The 27,848-nt window shown below is 35.1% G+C and overlaps 1 protein-coding gene across 20 annotated transcripts in view; it reads right to left on the bottom strand.

Annotated features, from left to right (window-relative positions):
* Br140 (bromodomain-containing protein 140) overlaps positions 1 to 27,848 on the bottom strand; it is a 71,055-nt gene that overhangs the window by 7,456 nt on the left and 35,751 nt on the right. For 7 of the 20 annotated variants that reach the window (XM_067104061.1, XM_067104066.1, XM_067104068.1 and 4 more), the window contains 11 exons: positions 15,692 to 15,893; positions 14,015 to 14,139; positions 11,752 to 11,872; positions 10,564 to 10,752; positions 10,209 to 10,347; positions 7,968 to 8,103; positions 4,751 to 4,845; positions 3,698 to 3,918; positions 2,979 to 3,114; positions 2,071 to 2,169; positions 1,394 to 1,545 (listed from right to left, as the gene is read on the bottom strand). In XM_067104061.1, the coding sequence (XP_066960162.1) occupies positions 1,394 to 1,545; positions 2,071 to 2,169; positions 2,979 to 3,114; positions 3,698 to 3,918; positions 4,751 to 4,845; positions 7,968 to 8,103; positions 10,209 to 10,347; positions 10,564 to 10,752; positions 11,752 to 11,872; positions 14,015 to 14,139; positions 15,692 to 15,893 (1,615 nt within the window). The remainder of the gene's footprint in view (positions 1 to 1,393; positions 1,546 to 2,070; positions 2,170 to 2,978; positions 3,115 to 3,697; positions 3,919 to 4,750; positions 4,846 to 7,967; positions 8,104 to 10,208; positions 10,348 to 10,563; positions 10,753 to 11,751; positions 11,873 to 14,014; positions 14,140 to 15,691; positions 15,894 to 27,848) is intronic. The other 13 variants (XM_067104075.1, XM_067104067.1, XM_067104062.1 and 10 more) reach the window with 3 other exon arrangements.

Here is a 27,848-nt window from a genome sequence, read left to right as displayed (position 1 = left end):
TGAAAAGATAATGCAGGAAATATAAAAAGAGACAAGCTCATTAAAACTGGGCACTACAAATGTGAGAACAATGGTAGAAAAGATAGACAAGTGGTGGAAATGCTGACAAGAATATACGTGGACACTTATGGTGTGCAAGAGTTAAGGTATAAATATAAAAGATCTGGCAAAAATTAGTTGGAAGTGACATGTACAAATATATAATTTGGAGAAATAGTGGCGAGATAAGATAAAATGAAGTAAAACATAATCATTATAATCACATGCAATGGAAGGTTTGATAGAAGTGGGCTGAATATATAATCCTAGGAAAGAATGTATCGCTTGTGTTTTCAGTTTGTTTTTAGTTTACTCACCACAATCTGGTACAGTCAGATGGGATTCTAGTCAGACCTAAATGACCACCTAAGAATCGACAGAGCTGGTTTTAAGGACATATGGATACAACTTGAGAAAAAGACATTAAGAGAGAGAAGCCAATAGGAAAAGCCATTGATTAAAGCTGCTGGAGACAATATTTTAAAATACCCACAGGGAAGCTAACATTCTCCAAAGAGGAGAATATGATGATTAAAACATAGAATCAAAGAAATTGACTGCACTATTATACTAGGCGAGGCTTTCTTAATGTAACATAAAAATGCTACATGCAATTTTAAGAGTGAGGAACAGTGATGAAAAATATCAGCAAATATAGCATGCTATGAAAATGTTGCTGGAGAAAAGAAAAAAATGTTTCAAATCAATACTTGTCAATCTGGCTTTATGCCAAAGATCAACAGCAGAAGCAGTCCTTAAAACAAGGCAACTATAGGAAGCATATGAAATGTACCTTACATCTGAAGAGATTATATTGCAAACTGGATTTGTGGACTGGATATCGTAAAGGCAATTTGACAGAGTAGTGAGACAAATTATTAAATGGACATTATGAAGGCAGAGGATACAAAAAAAATTTTTTTTTTTTTTTTGCTGAGCCAGTAATGTTGCTCTACCATAACATCAGATTCAGAGCAAAGAAAGTGGCAGGTGTATCAGAAGAATCTGAGATGTGTTGCCTTATCTATCAAAGATCAGCAATGGAAGAAGATACAAAAGAATGCAGAAAGGAAGGCCAATGGGAGCTGCTTTTCAATATAATCTAGTGCTGCAGCACAATGAAGCTGCTTTCAGCTGCATTTTCCTTTAATTTCTTTTCAGTCACCATAACAGTGGTTTTGCAACTCTACAGAACCACAGCTGACTAGGAATTGGTGCAGCAGACAAAACAAGGGACTTAGTGTATTAATTACTTACTAAGTATAATCAGAATCTAGTTCATCATGCCCATTGGGCATCAAGATGACAGTTTATTTTATAAGAAAAAGCATGAAGTCATAGTCATATTACTTACCTTAAAAAGTGCTCCTGCTTTTTTGGTGAAAAGCACAGAGGTTCGTCGATTCACTCCCGATGGTGAGCTTGGTACAGATGGGGTTCCTTCATCTGGCCCATCTTCATTACCTTCCTTTGTGCTGTTTGCAGCTTCACCAATATCACTATCAACTTGAAATACAAAAAAAAAAAAAATTTTCTGTGCATAAGTGCTACTGTATGTGGCGGGATATAAGAACCATCTAAATTCGATATGAATAAATGTTTCTGAGAGAGAGAGAGAGAGAAAAGAGAGAGAGAGAGCACTACTATTGTTAGTTTCACTGTGTTTGCATCTGGTGTCTAATGCATCAATGTGGGTGTTTGTCATCTTCTGTATGAACGTATGAATTTAAGCTCTCATGCAACCGGTAAATTACAACGAACAACCCTTTCATCTCAAGGGTGCCTGATAAATTGCAACTATTTCTAAGGGACACTATTTCCATTTAATACTAGTAAGAGGTTACTGCACTCAATATATGATGATGATAAAACCCCAATCTTGGTGCTGTAAGGAGATATATAGGTCTCCCAAACGACTTTTGGACAAAACAAAACAAAAAATATGACTGATATCAGATTCTAGATAATTCTAGTTGCTTTAAACAATTTATTCTGCACCTTCCTCAATTAAATGTGCAAACACACACATACCTATTTTAGTTGTTGCATTTACAGTCTGTTCTGTAGAGATGCATAGTCGTTTAGGAGGTCTACCTCTCCCACGTTTCTTTGGAGTTTCCTTAGCCGAGTCTGTGAAAGTTAGCACTCCTCATTAACACATCAGTTACAAATTGACAAGCATAAAATTATACATCTTAGTACCGATATACTGCCCATGAGAACATGCTTTGAAGATAAAAATTCTTATCAAATAAAATTATACCCTCAACTGGAAGAGAGAATGTGATGGTGCTTATCAAGAAGATCGCAATATTAAGGTGTGCTTATTAAAAACATCGCAATATTAAGTTAAAATTAGAGGTATGAGGCTAACCTGAATAAAGAAACTGGGTAAATGCTTCTAAAACTAATAATCAAACATTTAGGTTGTGAACTAAACCCAACATGGGCATGTATAATTACTATAGGAAGACTGGCTTATTTTAGCAAAAATCTAAAACAAAAATAGCTCTTCTCTGAGTAATTTCATACCCTCTGGAATCACAAGAAAAAACAACGCCACTACCTGTAAACATTATTTTCATGAATGAAAGAAAGCAGTAAACCATGTGACTGCCCTCAAAACATCAACATTTTTTCTGAATACAGCAAGATAAGACGGTATCTCCTTATTATTTTTCATTAACAGGCTTACAATTACATCTCAAATACGGAGAAAATAGTCACTAACTCTAAGTTTTTTCTTGAAAAAACAATATAATTTATCCGTTAGCAGCTAGACTTTCGCTCTTCTTGTTGGTAACAAACTAAACTGATACCTTACAATATCTACATCACAACAGGACTCTCCATGATACCTTAAGAAAAAAAGTTGCCTTGTGTAGTAACTTGACTGCACAACTGCTAAAGAATGCGTAGGAACTGCGTATAATAAATACCTTCTTTATCAGGTTTAGCAGCCTTTGCTTCATCTGCAATGGCCGCTACCGATTCTTGTTCGGCTGGAGGCGGTCTGATGGGAGTTTTAGTAATGCGTGTGAAGAAACTATCAATTCGCTGTTGTTTTTCATCTGTCTGTAATGAGGAATGAAACAAAAACATTGATGGTATAACAAAAAAAAAAACTTATTCTATGTGGAGGCCTCCATCAACTGTTATCAACTTGACGTAAAATTTACAGTGACAGATTATCATACATTTAATGCTCTCAAATTAATCCAAACTTCGCTCATAATTAACTCCTCAAGGTACCCTATGATGTTTACGCAGATTACTGAGCTGACACTAGCAATAACTTGTGTGTGGAAAGCAACACTGATAATGAAAGATATCTTAATACAAACTAAACAATCAAAAGTCCTCTACATACAAAAGTTCCATTCCAGGGGCTTGTTTGTAAATTCAAAGTTAGCCAAGGCATCCAGCATTGTAGTTAATCTACTGCACATAGCACTGTGCAGTAATTAAATATTCTATCAAGCCACTTTAGTCTTTGTACATATAATAAATCTTTAATCTTTCCTTGAAAAAGTAGCAATGAAATAAAATGTATATATATCCCACATATTATGACATAGTAGATTGTTTCTTTGAAAGTTTGTATAAAACCTTGAGTAATGACTTGGTGACACATGAAAAAAGTTATACAATGATATACCTTGGAAGCACTTTTAATTCCAATTCTTCTGGGTGCACGATTATTTCTTGGGGAAGAAGCCATTAAGGGTGTAGATCTCAACGAAGTAATTGGAGACGAAGTGCTTGTATGATGTTTGAGATGTGTCCCAACTATTTGAGAAGACAAAGGGGGTGGAGTATTTGGACGAACAGGTTCACCAGGTTCTGCTTCATCATCAATAACAGAACTGTCATCAACATCTGAAAATTCAAGATGTATGGAATATATTAACAGATTCGAAGTAACTACACCAACAATAATGCATATACGGCAAAAGCCAAGGTCAACTATGAAATGAAAATTTTAATTACTTGGTAAATACAAATACAAATAACTGTTTCAACATTACTGTACTCTTGTACTCATTAACAAACCTCCCTAAGATATGTAACCTCTTTACAGCACTGCATATCCTAGCCAAACTTGGACTTCATACAAAATGTAAAGCCTTGTACACATCTATACTTATGGACACTATAAAGATTTTTTTTTGGCTGCAGTGTGATAAAGCCATAGAAAACATTATTCTCATAACTAGATTAATTTAATCTATTTCAATGGTTTTCATACTATCAAGGTGGGGTTTGGTTACCAAAATTCACACAGAGCGGGTGAGTACTTTTACAGTTTATTATGAGTGAAAGTAGTGAGGATTTTGACAGTCTATTATGGACAACAGTAGAAAAGATTTGGATAAATGAGTGAAAGTAGTGAGGATTTTGACAGTCTATTATGGACAACAGTAGAAAAGATTTGGATAATAAGTTCATCCACAAAACATAGGATAGAATTTTTGTACAGTATAAGGAGTGTGAATATATAAAATTTATAAAGTAAAAAAAGAAATTTGAAAACTAACACAAGCAAACAGTTAAAATAACTACAATCTATAGTGTAAATAAAACTGTAAATTACTAACAATTGAATGGAAACTAAATCAGTTACAGAGAATTATGAGAAAAACTGTTCTGCACTGCCTAAAAAAATTGTCTTCAGATATTCAATGGAGTTAAAAACTAATTTTACTCTTACCAGAATCATCTTTATCTGTATCCTCATCAGAATCATAGTATGCCGACTTATGATGATTGAGTGACAGTTTCCTACGCACCATACCAATTTCCCTCCTGGAATTAATAAAAAAATCATTAACAATCAAAAACAAAGTTGCAGGGAAGAAAGAAAGAAAAGGCTAATTGAGACATCACAAAATGACTAGGCAATTGTGGTGGATTCCTTTTCCATCTTGATCAGAACTAGTTAGCGCAACTGGGGTCTGTTGCAAGGAACAAAGGAACATAATTAATAAGACTGCAATGAAAAAAATAATTACAACAAAGTAGCTACCCCATTATCCACTGTCCTCTATACCAAGGGGTTAATTACAACAAAACAGCTATCCTATTATCCACTATCTTTTATCCCAAGGGATTAACAGCTTGAGATCTAGCTAAACAAGACAAGTTTTTGTAATAATCCACCTTTTTCCTGGGTATACAAATGCAATGGAAGTATACTCTTCCCAAGTCAACTTGCCTTTCAAGAAACTTGTTTTTCAAAGAACTTGAGTATACAAATGCAACGGAGGTATACTCTTCCCAAGTCAACTTGCCTTTCAAGAAACTTGTTTTCCAAAGAACTTGAAGTAAAATAAATTTATCTCACTGCTGACACAAACAGTCAGCTGTGGAGAAATTGCTTCTTCTCTAAATCTCTAGTTATTATTCCCTTGGCGGCCTTTTTTGTCCTTCCCCTGAACTTGTGACTGCGTTAAGCCCTCTTCCAGCTTACTAAGCCGTCCTTGGAGATAATCCCCGCTCTTCCGATGACAGAAGTGAAAGTCAGACGGACCGCATGGCGCGCAAGCAACCCATGATGTCTAAGCCCTTATCATGTGGTCAACATGGCTACCCACAAGGTCAAAGGTAACATGGCAAAAGCCATATGTCTCATGACAGAAAACAGGCCAAAAGCCATATGTCTTATGACAGAAAACAGGCAACACCCTGGAGAATGGGAAAATTAATCCAGCAGAAGGCATAAAAGGGGCTGCACCACTTGCGCTAGACAGACGCACACCCGGACGCAGATCCGACACACTACCCCTTGCCCTCTGCTCCTTTAGAGCCTGTTCCCCCCAACATTGACTGCCTATCCAGTCCAGTATCTTTCCAGTGCCTATTTCCCAAATACCGCCCCATTGTTGGTACATCTACAAGGACTCATCTCTCAGGAATAAGGTAAAGTGCCAGGAATCTGTGGTTTACCAGTCACGTAATTCTTTTCCTTGTGATAATCATTTTCCATTTTTCGACCACAATTCTCCTACAGACAGTCTCCGGTTTACGATGGGCTCGGCTTACGACGTTCTGAGTTTACAACGCTTTTCAAATATATTCATAAAAAAATTATTTCCTAGGTTACAACGCATGTTCCAGGTTTACGACGCTGACAACGCGTGACCGACGGAAGAAATATGGCTCCAGAATGGTCAATTTTGGAGGTTTTTCTGTTGAAAAACTCAATGTGAATGCAGGATAAATTGTTTTCAAGGCACCCAAAGGATTAAAAGTAAGGTTTTCTTACGATTTTCGGTGTAATTTCGGATGACACCAGTCTGACGGCGATCAAAGAAATATGCATCCAAAACAGCAGAATGGTCAATATTTGGAGGGTTTTTATTATGAAAAACTCTATATAAATGCAGGATTCATTGTTTTCAAGACGCCCAAAGGATTAAAAGTAAGGTTTTCTTATGACTTTCGACAGTGTTTCGGGCGACGCAAGTCTGACGACGATCGGAAGAAATATGCATCCAAAATGGCAGAATGGTCAATATTTGGAGGGTTTTTATTATGAAAAACTCAATATAAATGCAGGATTCGTTGTTTTCATGACACCGAAAGGATTGAAAGTACGGGTTTCTTACGATTTTCAACGGTATTTTGGATGACGCCATTCTGACGACGACCGGAAGAAATATGCATCCAAAATGGCAGAATGGTCAATATTTGGAAGGTTTTTTATTATGAAAAGCTCAATAATAAAAATGCAGGATTCGTTGCTTTCAAGACCCCCAAAGGATTAAAAGTAAAGTTTTCTTATGAGTCTTGATGGTAATATTTGGGAGGACTCGGTGTCCAACACATATGACGGGAGAAAATTCACATTTGCGGATTTTTTCATAGAGCAATATTCACTAATTACTGATTTTTATTTTATTTTCATGACTAAATACATTTTTTATGGTAAAAAGTTATTTACTAATTTTAAAATATTAATATTAAGGTAACCAGAGCAAAGTATCCATAAAAAATTAAAATCCCGTGAAATCATAAAACTGCTTACCGATGTAATCATTTCATTCAACCTCTCTCTCTCTCTCTCTCTCGAATAATTCATGAATAATTTCACTTTTGAGATTTAAAATAAGGCCAACCGTCTCTCTCTCTCTCTCTTTAAAACAGTAGAATGGTAAAATAAAATTTTGGAGGGTTTTTTTATGAAAGACTCAATAAAAATGCCAGTTACATCATTTTCAAGATACCCAAAGGATACTCAAAGGGTTAAAAGTAAGGTTTTCTTATGATTTTCGATGATTTTTTCGGTTTACGACAATGCGTCAGAACGGAACCACCATCGTAAACCAGAGACTGCCTGTATAGACCTGACTTTGTTATTAACATCTGTTCATAAGTATTTTTAACAGTGTTTTATAGCTGAGGAATCTTGGCGCCATCAGCGCACCCTCGAACCCGTAGTTACACTAATTCCGCCAAGTAATCGTATGCATTCTCCATTGCAGACGGAGTTTTCTCGTTGCGGATCCTTTGCTTCGATTGTGCTTTACTGCCATGGTTACTCCACTGTAATGTAATCCACGGTGTTATCGAACTGGAATTCCCAGCACCTTCAGTTATCATCTCTCCATCATAATTTTGTACTCCAGCAGGACCCCATTTACCTGTCTTAATTATTCCCATTTTCTGATTTTGTTATTGTAAAATATGAGATTTTAGTTAACCTAAGAGTTGATCTCAATTTCCCCCTTCTAGTACGGCCCTCACATCATTGCCTTTTCTTCTTATGTTCTATCGGTCCACGAATTTTAGTTAGATCAGCATCATCCCTTGTGGTAAGTTTCTTCCCCCCTAGATTTGAACATAAAACAAACAAAAGCTTCTATGTATAGATATTTATAGTACAGTATCAGTAGTGGTAAGAACAGTGATGAATAATATGGCCTTACCTGATGGCTTTTACACGTTTGATGCGCGCAACAGGGTGTCTTATCACGTTGGCTTTGTCTAGCAGGTCTAACAAAGACTTCTCCCGGTCCTCATAGCTCATGGATTCATCCATATCCGTTGAAAGTACTTCATCAACTGAAAGCAATTGAACGTGGCATTATGCTTTAAAATATACTGGCTACACACTAATATCAAAACTTTATAAACAAAACTCTTTTAGAAAAAGCAATATCCTTGAATTTACAGCATTTACATCACACATATCTTTCAAGATGACTAATAGTGTACTGTACTTCTTTCTTGAAAGCAAAATGAATGAGTTAATGAATGAGTGACTTATAGATTATAAGTAACATTTCATGAATGGGTTAAATATATGCTGATTATGTTGCAACTGCTTAAATATACTTATGATCCTTTAGCACCACAATTTTCTAAACTGTTCCTTTATACACACAATTAATATGCTACAACATTTAAAGCTTAATATGGCAACAGATGGATTACAATTTGTTAAATATGCAGTTTAAAAGGTGTTTCTGAAAGAGCATTACACTTCTGGAGTGGGAGACACATTAACCTAAATGAATTACATTTAAAAATCTGATATTAACAGTTTTTCAGGTGTCATATTTTATATCTACAGTATTCTATATAGTTTTGCTTTAATTGACTATCATTCTTAGTCTTTTTCTCCGGTGTCACTTTTGTTAGTCATGGCAAAAGTCCCACCTAGAATAAACTGGTCAAGGGGCCTGGATAGCTTGGCTTAATCATTCCCCAGATCTTACACCCACAGATCTGTTATATTACAGAGATTCATTAAAGATGAAGTGTGTTTACTGTGCTTCCCTTATCTTTAAATATGAATGATAACATTACAGTACCATGGCAGTTTGCTGAGGTGTTACCCGAGATTCTATGGCAAGAGGAAAGAAACTTACGTAGGTTACATCCTACTGAACAATGACCATCAGATAAAATGACTTATTTTCCCACCCACTCAACATGTAAAGCCTCAGAATAAATATAATGTATTCAGTAAACGATTTTAAAATACAGTATACTGATTCTGAAGTTGAAGTTCTTTAGAGAATGCCACCCTATGGATCTACATAAAAGCAAACAGCATAAGCAACACTTAATGTTTGCAAGTTAGGTTTCTGAAACCTCAATAAATATTGAAGATTTCTTGACAGTTGTTCCTGATACCCAAGGTCATAAAATAATATTCCCTGATACCCATGGTGAGACAATATCATCCCCTGATACCCATGGTGTGAAAATAATATTCCCTGATACCCATGGTGAGAAAATATTATTCCCTGATACCCATGGTAAGAAAATAATATTCCCTGATACCCAATATAAGAAAATATTCCCTGATACCCACAGTAAGTACATAATATTCCCTGATACCCATGGTTCGAAAATAATAACAAAAAATACAGAATTTTCAACATTAATTTCAAATTTTCGGTGCAGCTACCTTCTCAGCTAGTACTCTATGATTCTTCTTTGGCTGCTGTTCCTACATCCAGCTGAACCACCACACATTCCCTCATGGTGCACCACATACTGGTATCCACAGTACACAAACACTAGTACTTTTTTTTTTTTTACTGCTAAGTAGACAAGGTTGGATACAAGATTGACCCATGCTTGTTCCCATCTGTTTCCATACTGAAAACATACTGTACTTATTTATATGGGGTCACAACCATTTGGGATTTCACAATTCTGCACAAGGGGATGGAACCAATTTACTACAGATAACAAGGGACAACTGTAATGTGTAAACTTCCCACAAACAATTTTAGGAAAAGAAATCAATCATAAATACAATTATAGATATCAGGGGAAATAATTTATCTAAACAGATCACCATAAATAAGAAAAAGATAGGCTTAATTTTTCATGAAATAAGATATAGAATTGACTTGAGATTACAAACAGTCCTTTGGGTCAGCCTAAGTTAGTAATTTAACTCAGTGGTCTTGTTAAACTACTTAATATTAACAATTATTAACTAGGAGGTAGAGAGACAGAGTGTCAACAGAGCAACACAGTTTGATAAAGCAATCCAGTGCAAAAAGTAAAACCCTACACTGTTGCAAGCTTATTACAATTAAGGAATATTAACTAGAATAGAATAAAGCATAAATCCAGACAGGAATGGATATTATAAAGTACAGTAAAGAGGTCAAATAAACAGAAGACTATAATAATCACTGACATACTCATTTCACCTTCTTTGATGATTTTGTTGTCTGAATATTCGGGTGTTGGTTTTGGTCGGTGCGGCAGCAGCAATCCCGTTTCCATATCAAATCCAATGTTCTCAATATTTCTTCGAAGCTGACGAATTACTGCACCTCCCTACAAAGATGAATTCTCTTAAGTTCCTTCAGAGGCATATAATAAGCACACTGTATATATATGATTCCATATTTGGTTGTGAACTTGTATAAACAACTCAAACATATCATAGTTAACCATCTGCAATAAAAGGTCTTTAAAGCATTAGGAGTTTTACTGTGTGTGAAGACAAGCAAGAAATCATTTTGTCAAAAAGAATGCATACCTTCCACTCACCTGATCCCGTAACTTAATGGCAGTCCGATAAAAAATGGTTTCCTTGGCATTGTAAGTCAGGCAGTTATCAATCATTAACTCAAAGTCACTATTGAATTGATCAATGTTTTGATACTGGTGTGCCTGGGCTTTCTGCCGCATTGTAGACAAGTCCATGGGATGTTTAACCACATCTAGATAATCCAATACCTGATGAGAGAACAAAATAAATGTTAGCAACGGCACAAGTCATGATAGTATAAATTCACTGGCATAAATATGTATTTTGATATACATACTTTTACTTGAATATATTTCTGAAACTTCTCCTAATACAGAAATACTACCTATGCCCATGTATCCTCATACACATTAATTACATTTGTGAGTATGGACTGACCAAAATCGCTACCTGAAGTAAAATGAGCAGGAATTTGATAAAAATAATTCTTATATAAATAATACATTTATGTTTAATACCACATAAAATACTTATCATAATGGTCATTTCATATACTTTTAGGAACTCTGCAGTTGCGTTTCCATGCAACATCTCTTTTAAAATTATTAAAATATCATCAAAATAACCCAATATAATTCCACAGACATACAAAAATAAGTTTTTTACCTGCCCACAAATAACTACTGAATTACAAAAAAATCTAGTGAAACCAAAGCAAAAAGGGTACGAAAGACTGAAACAATATGAAAAATTAAATGAATGATAAAATAAAGGAAAAACAGTAAAAGCACTAGGATACCATATTCTGGTAAACAATGCACCAGTGTGTATAATACATGGAGTGGCAAGAAAAAATTTTTGGTCAAGGAAGTGTACCAGGTGGACTACTCATGCAACCCGAGGTCAGAAGAATCTTGGTTGGTAGAAGTTGGTGCAACAGGGCTCCGTTTCATAAACGAAAGGCAATAAATGAAGAAAGGGTTGTAAGGAACAAATCAAATTAGTATACTAAATGGAATTTTCTATGTTATAACACTAATAGTGTACTGCTGTAGTATAGTAATGCTTGCAGGTGCTTGGGACTTAGGGATATACCAACAGATTCAAAGTAGCACTGGCTGACTGCTGGTGTCTTCCTCTAAGAGGGACCAAAGCAATTTGGATTTCATACCAAAAAAAATAGGAAATTAATAATAACTTGTCTGTGCTGAACAAAGTAAGACTGCTGTCATTCCAGTATAACATACCTCATCAAAATCGACTGGCTCTGCAAATATCATTTGCTGATCTTTCTCTTGTATCAGATCAATAGTTTGAAGCAGCAAATGTACGAAAGGTGCCAACTGTACCTTCACTTCTTCAGATCTCCTGGAATGAGATAATAAAAATCTTATAAAACCAGAAATACTATACAATGTATTTATGATGAAATTTCTTAACCAACTGAAAATGGTCCCTGACTTATGTACAGGCTCCATTTTGCAGAGCCTTAATTTTTTGGACTTGGCCCTTCCTCTACCTTCTAAAATTTTATGTACCAATGTAGCAAAAACACCGTATGATTTAGTGCCAGAAATCTAAACAGAATTAGAAAATTTGCCCCTTTTGATCAAGTGTACTGAAGAAAATGTTATATTACACACATTTTATTGCATAAAAGTAAAAAAAAAAAAAAAAAAAATTGTTTTTGTGCAATGTTCAGTTCTCAGTACACTGCAGAGTACTACTCTTACTGTAACATCAAAACACCACACTGCAAGTAAAAACTTGATCACCAGCGCATAGAGACTGGTTTATAGAAATATAAAACTATTATAATTACAGGCATGACATGCATAAATAATTGCTTCAAAACAGACCTTGGAACAAAAGTATGCCAATCCTTTATTTTCTATAAAGCACTTGGCTTAAAGACCATTAAGGGAGGGGGCATATCTGCTTCTCTGAGTGTGATAATTCTAAATGCAGTGATCAACTTCGAAGGTGAGACAGAACAGAAAAACAACTGAAATCATTCATGTCTTCATACAAATGAAATAAGAACAACAATGGCCATTACAGTGAGTCAGTATGAGAGAGAGAGAGAGAGAGAGAGAGAGAGAGAGAGAGAGAGAGAGAGAGAGAGAGAGAGAGAGAGTGTGTGTGTGTGTGTGTGTGTGTGTGTGTGTGTGTGTGTGTGTGTGTGTGTGTGTGTGTGTGTGTGTGTGTGTGTGTGTGTGTGTGTCCAGCAATGTCATGCACTAAAATGTATGTTACCTTTCCCATTCCTTATCTTCATCATAGAAATGATCACATTACCCTTAAGGGGTGTTAGTTACACTGCGCTTTATGCAGCATATAGAAGACGTTATTACTAAAGGTTATTCTGCATACACCCCTTGCTGCCAACAGCTATTCACCCATTCTCTTTGGTTCCCTCCCACTTAGTTTCCAAATCTTCAATTTTACTTGCTCCAATTTTCAGTTCCCATTTGAGAAATACTTTTGGTTTACTCTATTACAGTAAATATCCTATTCAATTACTTCATCATATTTATCTAATGCTTCTGCCTGAATTCCCATCTGGTCTACATATCATTTGCCATCTTCCATGATTTCCTGGGTAGTCTTACAAGTTTTCATCCTGTAATCTATGTATATACTGTTTTTATGACTGATTGTTCATCATATGTCCGAACCATCACAATCTTTGAGGCTGGATACCATATCTCTCTGCCACTTCCTCTTTTGTAATAATGAGTTATCTTTTTAATACACTCTGACCATAAATCATAGCATTTTTTAGTCAAAATTCCCATTTTGTTTGTCTGCACCCAGGTTTGTGCAACAAAATGTGATAACAGCATTATACATTTCCTATAAATCTTTGCTCTGACTGCCTATGGGATATTTTTATTTACATATAGTCTACTTTATCAAGGTGTTAACATTTTCTTTTTTCTATTGCCCTCTCAAAAACTAATTTACAGTTCAGAGTGCCCCAAAGTGGCAGAAATGTTTTACATCTTCCAGATCTTTTGCAATTCTAAGTATCCAGTACTCGCTTATCCCCACATTTTACCCCAACATTCCCACAGCAAATTTTTTGACTGTACTTTCTCTGTAAAATCATCCCCATCTCCCAAGGAATTGAAAGGGTTATTGAAATTAAAAGGAAAGGCTAAACAAAAAAGTCACATACTTAGAATAATGGTTGTCTGATTGCAGTATTAGGGAAATGGAAGGTAGAGAGGCAATGTGGCATGAACACCTAGGGAACATGGTTTCCAAATGTATGTATAAAGTCGAGTTCGTTAGTGCAGCAAGACAGTAAGCAAAATCTTGTGTTTCATGGATTGTGGAGTTAACAAAAATTGCGTGACAATAATTAGAAATGGTGAGAACAGATTGTCAAAGAGTCCCTCAAGGTAACGTAAAAAGTGCTTAAGATGAATCCGTACCTATGCAACTAGTCCACTGATGTGGATTAAGGAAAAAAATGAATGACCTAAGAAAACAGAAGTTACTTACACTCTGACAAACTCTCTTTTCATCTTCTCTCTCTTCCTAATTAATTCACAAAGAAGCCTTGCTCTCTCTAAATCCTGCCGCAATCTCTGCCAGTACTTGATTTCTTCTCGTAGCCTTTCTGAATCCTGAATAAAAAGGTCACGGCAAAAAATCAACGTTAAAAGAAGAGACTCAAGTTTAATACACAAAGTCATCTGCTTCAACTTAAGCAAACAAATCTGAATGCACTTATACTACAGTACTATGTGAAAATCACTTTCAAAAAAGAATGCCTATGATAATCATGAGAATGAAGACAGGCTTTTTAAATAAATGGAGAGAAAAGGATATGTTAAAAAGATTCTTCATATGTAAATTTTAGAGTTATGAAGCTACATCGCTAACACCAAAACAAATAATCTACAAACTGTCCCTCAACAACCTTTAAATAGGAATCTTTTAAAATATTAACTTATTTTCCCACAACGAGGAACCTCTCACAGGTACAGCTGACTGCTTCTTACACCATATTAGGTTGCAGGCCTCTAAATAGTGTCGAAAGATGCTAGACCAAGTTATTAATACAAATACAAAGCGATTACCAAACATCACCCTTCCCCAAGAAATTTGAGCTTCTAAATGAAAGTGTATGTCATATTTCAACTCCAACAAGAGCATAGGTGTTCTAAAATAAGCACTAGATATCTAAAGACTATGACCAACTGAAAGTAGACTTATTGACAGTATACAAATTTCTGTTTGATCATTATTGTGCATTTGTCAAAGTTGACCAATGGGCCTGATTTTAGAGATAATATGTTCTAAACATCCTAATAAACAAATGAAAGCATTAAATAGTAAATGAAACAAATATGATGACACTCCACATGCCAATAACCAAGAATACTCCAGTCCAAAGGGGGTATGAAAAATGCAGTACCCTGAAGCAAGACCAATTTGGAAATGGAAAAGCTGGTTGCAGAGTAGTTCTATAGATACCAAAGCCTTTTCATAGATATGTAGATACTAAAAACGAAGTGTAGCTGGGTACTGAAGCAAGCATAACAAAATGTAGTGTAATAATGAAAAAGAAAAAATATAAAATGTAGTATCTAAGATCACTCAAATTTTGTTGTAACTACTGTAGCATGAATTTAAGAAACTTGAAGCAATGGAAAACAATAATTGTAATAATGTTAACAATATACTATAAATATACTGTATAACCTAAAACTATATCAGACAAAAAAAAAAAGTATTAAAACTAAATAAAACAAAATACATTAGAGGAACAATTAATATGAACAGTTAAGGTTTAGTTCCCATGTATGCTGATGAGACTGGATAAAAACCTCTATTGAAGAATAAGCACTAAAAAAATTTTATGATAGCTGATGAGAGGCTATGCAATCAGATAATTATTTCCATGTGACAAATTCCTTTTCAAAATTGAGCCTAATATGTGCAAACATTTTTACCTTTCAAAGTATATGAGTAATACTCTAATCTTACCAGAACAATTTATTTCTTAATGAATGAAATTGAAACTGATAAGGGTCTTTAAAAATTCTTGGGTAAAATTCTTACCATCTTGCTCAACCATGCAAGAAATGACTATCATTTAATACTTTGCAAACTACTATAACTCTTGCATTGACTGTATCAATGACCAAGGTGTTCATAAATCAAGTTACTTACACTGGCAGACTTCTCTTTGTCTCTCATACAAACAGATTTTTCTTCCGTTTGCCGATTACTGCGACGGGCATGTGATGTTGTGAGACGGCGGAGAAGAGGGACACCGTTTCGAGACTGGCGTTTCAATGTCCAAAATGCAAGTAAGCGATGCATGAACTGAGATCTCTTTTCTATGTTGACTAGGGATGCTAATTTCTGGATACTGAAAAAACATTGCTTGTCATTTCCAGAAAAACATTTTTAACAATAAGAAAAGAGAAAAATTTCCTGAACAATTACTGATAAATGGTGAATTTTCATGTGTAGTTTTACCCATACTGCCTTGAGTAAGCAAACTTCTGCCATCTCAAGTAGAAAACACTCACAAATGAAATGCTCCACTGTACCAAAAATCTGTAACCACCTTCCAAGCATTCTGAAAGCAAAGAAATCATTAAGTGCGCACAATTTACAGCCCCAGTACAAGAGTAAATTTCAAGCACGTTCATGATATTACATTATGGAAAAATGGGTTAACTGAAATTATTATATATTAACATTTATGATGAGAGAATGAGCCTCCCTGTAATTTGACATAGGTAACCTAATTTCTTGCAGTTTACATCACAGTATATTATCATCACATCTAATAACAAACAACATGAAACTAAATGAGATTACTGTAGAGGAAAAAGGAAGCTCAGTAACAGGTGCAAACTCATGTTTTTTATCAAGTAATCTTATGTAACACTGTATTACAGCTGCCATGATCACCTTGACCTTGGCCAATCACTCTCACAGTTCTCATCATGTCTGTTGTCCAAGGATGGGCTTAGAAAAAAAAATGCTCAGACAAATGATCTGTACCCTAAACTCACAATGAATTCCTACTCTATACAAAACTGAAAATCAAACTACAGTGAAAATGAAGCAAATTACAGGTCACACATGAGTTGGAGGAAAATACAGGAACATATTCACAAGTCTGCCTGCCTGTAATCTGGTTCCTTCACTAATTTGACAAAGACTTCCAGTGAATTCACATTTCACTGGTTGCATAAGATTGCTTTTCAAGCATTTAATACAATTTATTCTTTTTCAGACCCAGTTTTGGCCACAGTGAATTAAGGATGAGTACTGTATCCTGTGTTGTGAAGATCGTAACGTGTGCGTGTGCTTGTGTGTGTGTGTGTGTGTGTGTGGAGGGAGAGTATCCATATTGCAATACAAAAGGCTGGGGCATATTGCCTGTGATTCACAAATAAAGTAATAAATTAATATAGGCTTTTCAGATACAATATACAATAGGTAATAACATGATGCATATTTGCAACTGAAAGTAAAATAAAGAAAAAGTAAAGGAGAAAATACAATACAGTAATTTGAAGCTATAGGAATTTTAACATTTTACTGAGAGATGCCAACCAAACTGGCATTAACTACATTCTGTTACTTATCATATACATTTCAGTCTGGAAAAGTACCAATACTTCATACTTATAAAGGAAGTGCCCTAGACACCGTAAATGCTGGAATGAATGAAATTGATGCTGTCCTGTCTTGTCTTGTCTTGTTAAGTGCAGCCTCTTACCCATCATGGCCTGCTCTGTACCTTTCTGCCACTCAACTGAACATATAGTGTGTGCTTGCATTGTAAAGAGACTACACTTCACATCAGTCAGTCAAGATTAAGCTGGCCATGTGCTGAGCATGGGGTCTTGCTACTGGGGTGCCCACTTCATACAAAAATATGATCTTTCATGTCTAGTGTAATTCAGTACAAAGCACCCTGGCTGAACTAGCTTAGCACAGGTGCTTTTTGCTGAGCTATTCTTTTGGTATATTTTTGCTGTGCTTCATTTTCTCTTTCGTATGAATAAATATATTATCACTTCTGGCATGTTTTTATTCTACAATGAATATCATGCTCCTTTATGTGAGACCTTTTAAAGGGTGTTACTTTCAAATGTATGTACCAGGACAAACTTTGGCTATATACCCATACCAACATTTACTTTCCTTTCTTTAAGAATGAAGTTTCAAATGATGGAACTTTCTTAATAATCATAATCTCTGATACTCCTGTCAAACATAGGTTTCCAGGAGACCTGCCTTTGGTCCTTAGGTGCTGCTGATACTTTTTATCTTCAATTCCTAACTTTCTGAGTTAGGTTGTCTTACCCTTCCTACTGAATGGCTATTAATGTCTATTAAGGCAACAATTGATAAGGAGTAAAAAAAATGCATTTCAAACAAGAAATATTTTTTCATATCCACTAATTGTAGAGCAAGTGACACCCTCCTGCTGTGCTTGCCAAGTTTTAGCAGACATGTGAAGTTTTCAATTAAGATCTGTCATGTGAGGTTTTTAATTAGGATCTGTCACCTGTCTCCACCTGATTGTCACTGACCCTTTTTGTTATGGCTGTCAAGACAGCACCCAGTTGTCCACTTTCTGTGACATTTTGTCCCATCAGGCAGCACCCATCTTATGTATGATGGTCAGTTATTTACTCGTATCCCACTGAACCTGTTAACTGGTTCATGTGTGTGCCCACTTGGGTCACTGCCCAATACCTGTATTAGCACTGTTTGTCTGCCTGCCACCTGTTTGTCTGGATGTGCATGTTCAAGCTGCTGACCACTATTTGCAACAGAACTGTTTCGCTATCTGGCACCTGTATATGACTGCTCAGACTTCTTGCCTGCCTGGATTGTTACCAACTGTCTACCTGTGCCCATCAAAGTCAGAATCCTGTTCATCTGTGCCAGCTTACTCACTGGGTACTCTTATGTATGCTGGTTTGAACTACTGTCTGCTGTTGGCATCACAAGTCGACTACCTGCTTGCGTAGTACCTGGTTATTTGTTCCTACAAGGACTCCAAGCCATCTACCTGTTTCTACACATCCTTCTGTGTATTTCCTAGGATCATCCTTACTACTGCCTGTCTGTACATGCTCAAGTAATCACCGATGTGTTCTTGTTTCTCGCTGAAACCTTGACATTCTTTGTAGTCTACCCCCCTATGGTTTCCTACTTTACCAGCCCTGTTCAATGTTGGTGGCATCAGCACAAGTTCTAGCGGTACCTTCAGAGCTCTGCTCAAGCACAGGTAACTCTACTTGTTAAACTGACCATTCTTGCTCCAGTGACCATTCTTACAGTTATGCTCACACCTACAATCATGATCGAGCCTCTAATTGTGTAAAGTATGTACTCCAGTTTTTTTTTTCTATTGACTATTCCAGTCATCAGTGGCCAGGCATTTTACAATGATTGCTCTTGCTATAATTCCTACAATCATGACTGATATACAGCCTCCAGAGGACTGTTGAGTGATGCCCCTGTTCTCTTGTGGCAACTCTGGAATGTATGGTGGCAACACTGATAGGCAACTGTTAGGCAGTTAACCATCTTCTGTCTGTCAGTTTACCATTTCTAAGCCTTCAAGTTGAAACAGTTTCCCTTCATCTAGAGCTCTGTTTCACTGGATCTTTAGGATGCAGAAGTTTACAGCCTAGTTCATCCATCTTTGAAGAAGTACCTCTCATTTGTCTGTCACAATGATCCCCCTTGATATTTCAGACTTCAGATGCATCAAGCAGACACACAACTTCAAAGGATCCTGAGATGAACAATAGATAATGGAAGTAACAGCAACATTATTATAACAACATATACTGGATCAATGGTACTGACTTCTATAGCCTCCTACACAGCATGGCACAGGGATGCAGAGGCCGATAAAAGCCCTGTACCAAAGTTCAGTTCACCAGTCAACCTATACTCCTAAGGAATATCCAGGAATCTTGTCTTTACTGCAAAATGGGATAAAAGGTTGGTAGGCAGAAATGTCATCTTCCAGGGATGAATGACAAGAGTTCTACACATTATGAAAGGAGACTGAGAGAACACATGGGCAGTTCTACGTCTTCAGATACTTGTTTCGTTGTGTAGCTCTCCTACATATGCAAGGGTCAACATACATAAATTAATTTTCAAAAGGCTTCAGGAAAAAACTGGCCAAAAATGGAAAATTTACGGAAAAAAATGCTAATAAACACACCCGTTTCAAAGGTTAGGCAGCATACAACTCTCTTGCTTGCCAACAGAGTGTTCGCTGAGATGAAGTGCTTTTTAAATGAATTCTATGAGGGAATGAAGCAATAAAAAAAAGATATGTACTAATATTCAGCTAAAAGAGTATTTTCACAGGAAAATGGATAGTGCTCTTCTTATTTATTGCTTATCATTGGTGTCAAAATGCATATGTATGTTATACCTAATCACAATGCCTTGTATGTTAAAAATTATATTAACTATCACTTTCTTTAGTGTGAATCATACCCAAATGTTTTGATGTTTTTATGTTCATATTTCTAACATGTTAATACATCACTACTCCTGTAAATTTTTCACTTCTTTGTTGATCATTTTCAAGTACATACATATTATGTTATAATGTATAATATTGTTTTGAGCTTCAATTTAATTTGATGTGTGTGTAATAATAGGCCAATGTTTTGATGTTCATTCTTCGGCAACAAAACACTTGCTTCATCCACTTGTATTGTACATCATTATGGTACATTTTTATTCATTTTCTACTGCATATTTATTTTATGTTATGACATAACATAATATTTTATATATTAAAACTCTGCTATACATTAAAAACTTTGATATGATAAGTATAGCCTGTGTTCTGATGTGTAATCCAGCCTAACCTAGCTTTGAAGTGCTTAGAAAATCTTGTCTCAAACTTGACTTTTTGGCAAAAAGGGGTAGAATATGACAGGAGTGTATGTAGTAATTTCTGACAACAAAGTAGGCAGTATTACTTGGTCAACCCTTGAATAATTTTTTATGCCTACACATACAAATCTCCTAAATCTTACCATTACTCCTCATCAGTTGACAACTGTTGCAGTCAAGAATTTCAACTACATTTGTTCATCTGTCCCTGTGTTCATATCCACCAGCATTTTTGGTGAGTACCCATGTTTCTTATTTCTATCTTACAAGTCTTCCATTCACCCACGAGAAAATAAAGTTTTGGATAAAAATCATCACTGGTACAACTTCCCAAAGAGAGCCTGGGATATGGACATGCACAAGGAATCATTGCTAAACCAACTTATAATCCCACAGATGAGTGTTCAGTCCACAGCAGAACAGTTCCTCCTACACACTTTGAGAGATCATGGAGGATCACCCATAGAAGAGACTCCTGAGATGAAGGAAAGGAGAGAGAGGAGGAGCTCAATGACAGAGGAAGGGAGAAGGCAATCATGTTCCTTACTCTCACCTCACTCTCTTCAACCCTTTGCTAAAGATATGGAGGGCAACAGTTGCAGAGCCTGTCCCAAAACATGGACTCCTGGGACAATCATAAGTAACTTTAACAACACACTCAGTGGCTGTTTCGGGGCACAAACCACCAAGATGGAAGGGGTCAGCTATCTATCCATGATCACCATTCCAATATCGTAAGTAATGTAATGACACTAATACACTGAATGCCTCCCCAACAAAGACCAGTACATGGGAGAGTCAAGAGTAGAGGAGGAAGAGAGGAAACATGGGCACAAGCACAAACTCCCATGTCCCACAGAAGGAAGAGTGCATAAATGCACTCTCCCCTTCGTTAAGATCTTCTCCTAACCTCTCAAAAGCCCTCATGAAGAGTGGTCTGAATGAACACACACAGCAGTGAAGCCAAGTACTTAGCAAAGTGGTGGCCTGTGTTGATTCCAGCCAACAAAGAAAACCGACCTACACCACTCTTAGAAGCCTTGCTGAAGATCGGTCACAAACCTCATGAGTAACCAAGAGCTCCTTCCACTGATCATTCCCATTAAAGGGAATGCAGACCAGTGTGACTTCAAAAGAATGTAACACTCGGAGGAAATCCTGAATGATAACACACAAGTAGAAGCAAGTACAAGTTTCCCCCATTCTTAACTATCTGGAGATCAAGAAAGGAGGAGAGTGAAGGAAGGGCAGAGAGAGAACCTCAACCTCTGCTCCTCTACAAATGGACACAACACTACTTTGTTTCTTAAAACCAAAAGTCTTACTATTTATAAAAAGTTAAATACACTGTATGAACACTTTATACTACATTTTTTTCATTTCCATTTTTCCCTTCAAATAATCAAGGCTTCTGGAATTTCTTCTCTTCAATGTTTTTCCTTTGGTTTTTCATGATTTGCTGTTTCATTCTATGCTATTATTTATACTATTTTTCAGCAGATTTTTTGATGAATCACTGAAGCCTCAACATCTGGGTTTAATTTAGCCTCTCCACATACTAAGAAATCCAAATGAAGCATAGAGGTCAAAGTGACGAAATGTGTTAGAATTCTGGTCAATGTTTGGGGAGGGAATATATTAGAATTCTGGCCACTTACTTTAGGAAGGAATGTTTAGGAAGGAAGGAATAGAATCCTTTTCACTTGTTGATACACTCACTGAAGACAATACACTGGTATAGATAAACTACATATTCTACTCAAACTTCAGGCATAATCTAACAGTTTAGTTTGTAATTCACAGTTTCTAAGAAAAATTTTTTTTTTTTTATTAAAAACCGCACTCAAGAATTTTTAGGGTAGAGTAATAAAGGACCACGCAGTAGACTTCATAAATGGTGAGACTCCCTGGTATAAAGATTACCAAGCTTAACCCTAAGGTCACCATCATCACAGTTCTAGCTTAGATGTATCTGCATCCCAAGTTCGGTTGATGTAAGCCTACTGAGAATTTTCTAGCTAGAAGTGTTAAAAAACTTCAACAACAAAAATAAATGGCAAAAGGTTGGATATTTTTTACCTCATCCAAAGGTCACACTGAAGCTATAAGGTATTCCAATAAGGAAGCTAAATGCCACATATGAAAGCTATACTTAGCATGCATCAGAAGGTATCAGTCATTAGAATAACTTTAACCTAAATGTTAATTTTCAATGTACAAACTAGACCTTGACTCAAGATCAAATTGAAAGACAGAAAGAATGGGATCTGAAAGGTGTTCCAGTAAGGAAGCTACCCTCCAAATGTCAATTCATGCTTCATAAGCTTCAAAACTTATAGGAATCTGGAAAACTTTCCTTTGCTCCTGTGACTGAAATTTACGACATCACTGTGTGATCACAATACCTTCAAGGCCATTTGTACCATTGAACTAAAAACTCGTTATTCAAAGTATGAAGGCAATTTCCCAAGAGTAAGCACTAATCTCTTTGAAAATGAAGTGAAAAAGTTATAAATCCCAATTCTAAGTCAATTCTTTTTCATTTCTCACAAAACATTAAGCTTCACACAGGCACAAAAAATAGTAATACTTAAATCAAGATGTCTGCAAAAGTCATTTGGAGAAATCTTAAAAACCATAAATATGAGAATTTTTTTTGTTGAAGTAAAGGCAAATGAAGTTGACACACACCAAGAACTTGAAGAAATAACCTTAGGATTACATAATAAGTACCAGTATACAAATTTACTCATTCAATGCACTAATTTCAAGGCCATCTCAAACTACATAACTACAGAACCACAGTATTAGTTCAAGTAAACATTCCTTATAATTACTAGCAAAAACTTCTTCAAAAAGCCCAAGATGATGTTAGTTATTATAAATCACTCTTGTTAAATTAACCACATACCACTCCTATAGTATGCTGAAGGAAATTCTTTTAATAACTGAAAAGGATCACCTGAAATCCATGCTACAGTATGTAATTTAACACATCTAACTCAAAATTTGTATGTTCTATGCTTAAATACCCTCTTTTGCTGTGCAAAACTAAAACTTACAGGAAAACTCCATGTATTCCAAGTAAAAAAAAAAAAAAAAAAAAAAAGGTCACAAGATACAAGAGAGATTGCATCAGTGATAAATGAACTATCTTTAAAATCATGCTATCTCACTATCACAACCACTTTCCCAGTCAAATGTGCTACATGCTTATCAGGGTGATGGGATTATCTCAAAACAATACCAGAACACTTAGTATAAAGATGATTCTCCATTTACACAGGTTCTAAACACACGTTTTCACTTTAAAACAGGCTATGGTTAGAGATAATGATCTATTTGCATATATTCCTTACACACTGACAGGAAAAGCACGAGTGAAATTTCCCATGCTGTCCGTCATCAGCATCCAATAAAAAGTAGAGATGATATTGCCTCTGGCAGTAACCCCCTATTATACCACTGTTTTGTACATATAGGGAAATGTGGAGTCATTGCCTGAGCCAGTAGCACAAATTAGGAGAGCAAAGTGAATGAAGGTAAGGCAACAATGGAGAGTGAAAACTTGTAGTTTCAATATCCAGTGTTACTCGTGACGTCCACATAATATTTTACAGATTTCCTATCAGAACCCAATACAAATGGTAGTTTTCCACTGTGTCAGAATTAACCCCCTTATTACCATAGATTCTACAGTGGATTTTATTAGCTATTTATATGATGACTTCAGGACCATATCTTCTGTGTAAATGGAGGGTTACCTGTACTTATCACTGTACGGGTTAACACCTAATGTACCTTGCAAAATGCACTATAAGCTCCCAGCTGCATTGCATCTTGTCTTTTACTTTCCATCAGTTCTTTCAATTGTCTTGATCTAGTTTCCTTCATTCATTAATGAAGGAAAATATGGAGCCATTTAAAATAACAATAATAATAATAATAATAATAATAATAATAATAACCACCATTCAATGGTACCCTTAGTATTTGAATCTAGTCGTTGTTCAATTAGAATCTCAAAAATTCAAGAGAAGATGCAACCCATTACTCCCCTATTACAATTCACTTTGTATTTTAATAATTTACTTATATTTTTATTTATTAATTTATTAATCCACCTTTTTTTTCTTTTCAAATAACTGATCTCTTCTTTCTGTATTCCTATTATCTTCTGCAACTTCAAATGAACACAATATTCTTTGGAAGCTAAAAATTCATTGACTCAAGTCAATGACCTCTGTCGGATGTTCCATAAGAATACAGATTCATCTCAAGCCATTTGTACTACATAAATCTATTCAAAGAATATATCAAGCCATTTGTACAGTATTGCTATTCTTAATTTTTCATCATTATCCTATAACACTATTTTTTATTTTTGCTATTCTTTCACCTGACTTTGTTTTCTTCTTCAACTACCTCGGTGCTTACCAAAAGCTCTCCACTAGATTCTCACTGACATGCTGGAACTCTACATAAAAATCTCAATGTACACAACAATAAATACTTCCGTTACTTGAAAGGTGGTTTAGTTAAAAAAATTCTGGAAAATAATATTCAATGGCCAAAACAAGTTTCTGTTCATAATAATTATGCACCTAACATCAATAGTCACTTCTACACCTTAAGGGGCACCCAACCACCAAATTTTGAGGAATTACTGAATTTTAGTAATTAACAGTTTTCAACTGTTTTATGTCTAAATAAACATCCTGAAGCGATATGCTAAAAAAAAAAAAAAATTTTTTACATTGGTTTACTGACAATTTTGTTCATCACTTGTAGGGCACTGTGAACCACAAATTGTAAAAAGGGCTGTAAAAAAGTCTGTATGAATAATTCTGCATACGATCAAGTTATACAGTACACTGTTTTGGACTGTTATATGTGTAAATAAACATACTGTATTTTGAAATGTTATTGCTAAAAAAGAAATGTTTAGATTCTTTCATGGACAATTTTGTTCATTATTTGTATGGCATTTGAATGACAAGTTGTAAAAAATCCTGTAATATGTGTCAAAAAAATTTATACAAATAATATCCCATTCTCTTTAGCGGTAATGTAATAGAGAAAATGGGTAACAGTGATAAAGGAATAACTTGCTCAAGATGTCCTGATTCTCTCAGGATTCTTGAAAGTCCAACAATTATTTTATTTTGCTGTTTTCTCAAAACAGTTTTTTTTTTTTTTTTTCAAAAGAAGACTTAATCAAATTCAATGGTACTTTTACAGAGTATTTTGTCGTTAAGAAAATCACTTTTCTGAGCAACTTTTATTTTTGCATGTTATTTTTGAAAAGTGACATCATGATTTTTTTCAACTGCAAAACAAATAAGCTTAGAGGTCGAATTTCTAAATTTCCCCCACCAGAGAATTTTCGTTATTAGTTGTAGAGTAAGTGGTAAAAATTTTAAATAAATCCCTTCAATCATAAGGTGGAAACAGTCATTTACTTTATAATGGAGCCTTATGGCGTAGGTACTCCCCTTAAACCATTGGTACTTTTCACACCTGGTACCTTAGCATTCAGTCTTTAGTCCTTTCTCACTATTTTAAAGTAGTCCTTTCATACTATTTTAGAGTCCTGTCATCAACTCTGGCAATTATTTCTTCTATACAACACCTATGACTTCACGATGACATAAGGGCAACTCTCATTAATAATCTGTTAAAATGAATGACTTCAATACCATACTTACTCACTCACTCTCTCTGCTAAGGTTATACTGTAATATCTCCCATTGTATAGTTTCGTTTTCCATCATTTTTGACTTTACAACAATTTGTGTTAAATATGAGGGGCAAAGTATCACATGACACACACTGGTTTATTCAACTTTATGCCTATCAGCAACAAACGTTAAAAAGCCATAAAAAAATCAAAAAACGTTAAAAAGCCATAAAAAAATCATCACCTACAACAAGAAAGTACAAAATCTCAAACACAAATGTTAGAATGGGCAAGTGCTCAAGTCTAGATAATGAACTTAAATGAAGTTGAAAGGTGATTTAGTTAAAAAAATTTCTAAAGTTAAAAAACTTCTATAGCTAAAAAATTTCTAATGTTAAGACGGAAAATAATATTCAATGGCCAAAACAAGTCACTTCTACACCTTAAGGGGCACCCAACCACCAAATTTTGAGGAGTTATTGAATTTTAGTTATTAACAGTTTTCAACTGTTTTTTGTCTAAATAAACATATCCTGAAGCAATAATTCTAAAGAGATTTTTTTTTTAGACTGGTTTATTGACAACTTTGTTCATCGCTTGTACGGCACTGTGAACCACAAATTGTAAAAAGATCTGTAAAAAATGTGTGTGAATAATTCTGGACAGGATCAAGTAAGTTATACACTGTTTTGGACTGTTATACATGTAAATAAACATACTGTATTTTCAAATGTTATTGCTAAAAAAAAAATGTTTACATTCTTTCATGGACAATTTTGTTCATTGCTTGTATGGCACTGTGAACGACAAATTGTAAAGAATCCTGTAATACAAGTGTAAAAAAATTTATATAAAAATTGTCACTCACTATAATATCCCATTCTCTTTAGCAGTAATGTAATAGAGAAAATGGGTTATAATGATATAGGAATAACTTGCTCAAGATGTCCTGATTCTCTCAGGATTCTTGAAAGTCAAAATATATATATATTTTTTTGCTGTTTTCTCAAAACTTTTTTTTTTTTTTTTTTCAAAACTAAATGCTTATTTCTCCAAGACGACTGATCCAAATTCAATGATACTTTTTCAGAGTGTAGTAATATATACCTACATTTTGTCGTTAGGAAAATCACTTTTCTGTGCAACTTTTATTTTTGTATATTATTTTTGAAAAAAATAATATACAAAAAAAGAAACAAATAAACTTAGAGCTTGAATTTCTAAATTTCCCCACTAGAGAATTTTCATTATTAGTTGTAGAATAAGCAGTAAAAATTTTAAGCAAATCCCTTCAATCAAAGATAAAAACAGTCATTTACTTTATAATGGGGCCTTATGGCATAGGCACTCCCCTTAAGCCATTGGTACTTTTCACACCTGGTACCTTAGCATTCAGTCTTTAGTCCTTTCTCACTATTTTAAAGTAGTCCTTTCACGCTATTTTAAAGTCCTATCATCAACACTGGCTACTATTTCTTCTATACAACACCTATGACTTTATGCTGACATAAGGGCAATTCCCATTAATACCCAATGTTAAAATGAATGACTTCAATGCCATACTTACTCACTCACTCTGCTAAGGTTATACTGTAATATCTCCTGTTGTATAGTTCTGTTTTCTGTCGTTTTTGACTTTACAACAATTTGTGTTAAATATGAGGGGCAAAATATCACCTGACACACACACACACACTGGTTTATTCAACTTTATGCCTATCAGCAACAAACATTAAAAAG

Source organism: Macrobrachium rosenbergii, chromosome 5, assembly GCF_040412425.1.
Source record: "Macrobrachium rosenbergii isolate ZJJX-2024 chromosome 5, ASM4041242v1, whole genome shotgun sequence".
Classification (NCBI taxonomy): Eukaryota; Metazoa; Arthropoda; class Malacostraca; order Decapoda; family Palaemonidae; genus Macrobrachium; species Macrobrachium rosenbergii.
The sequence above is the reverse complement of the archived record's forward strand: the minus strand, read 5'-3'. Positions and strand labels throughout refer to the sequence as shown.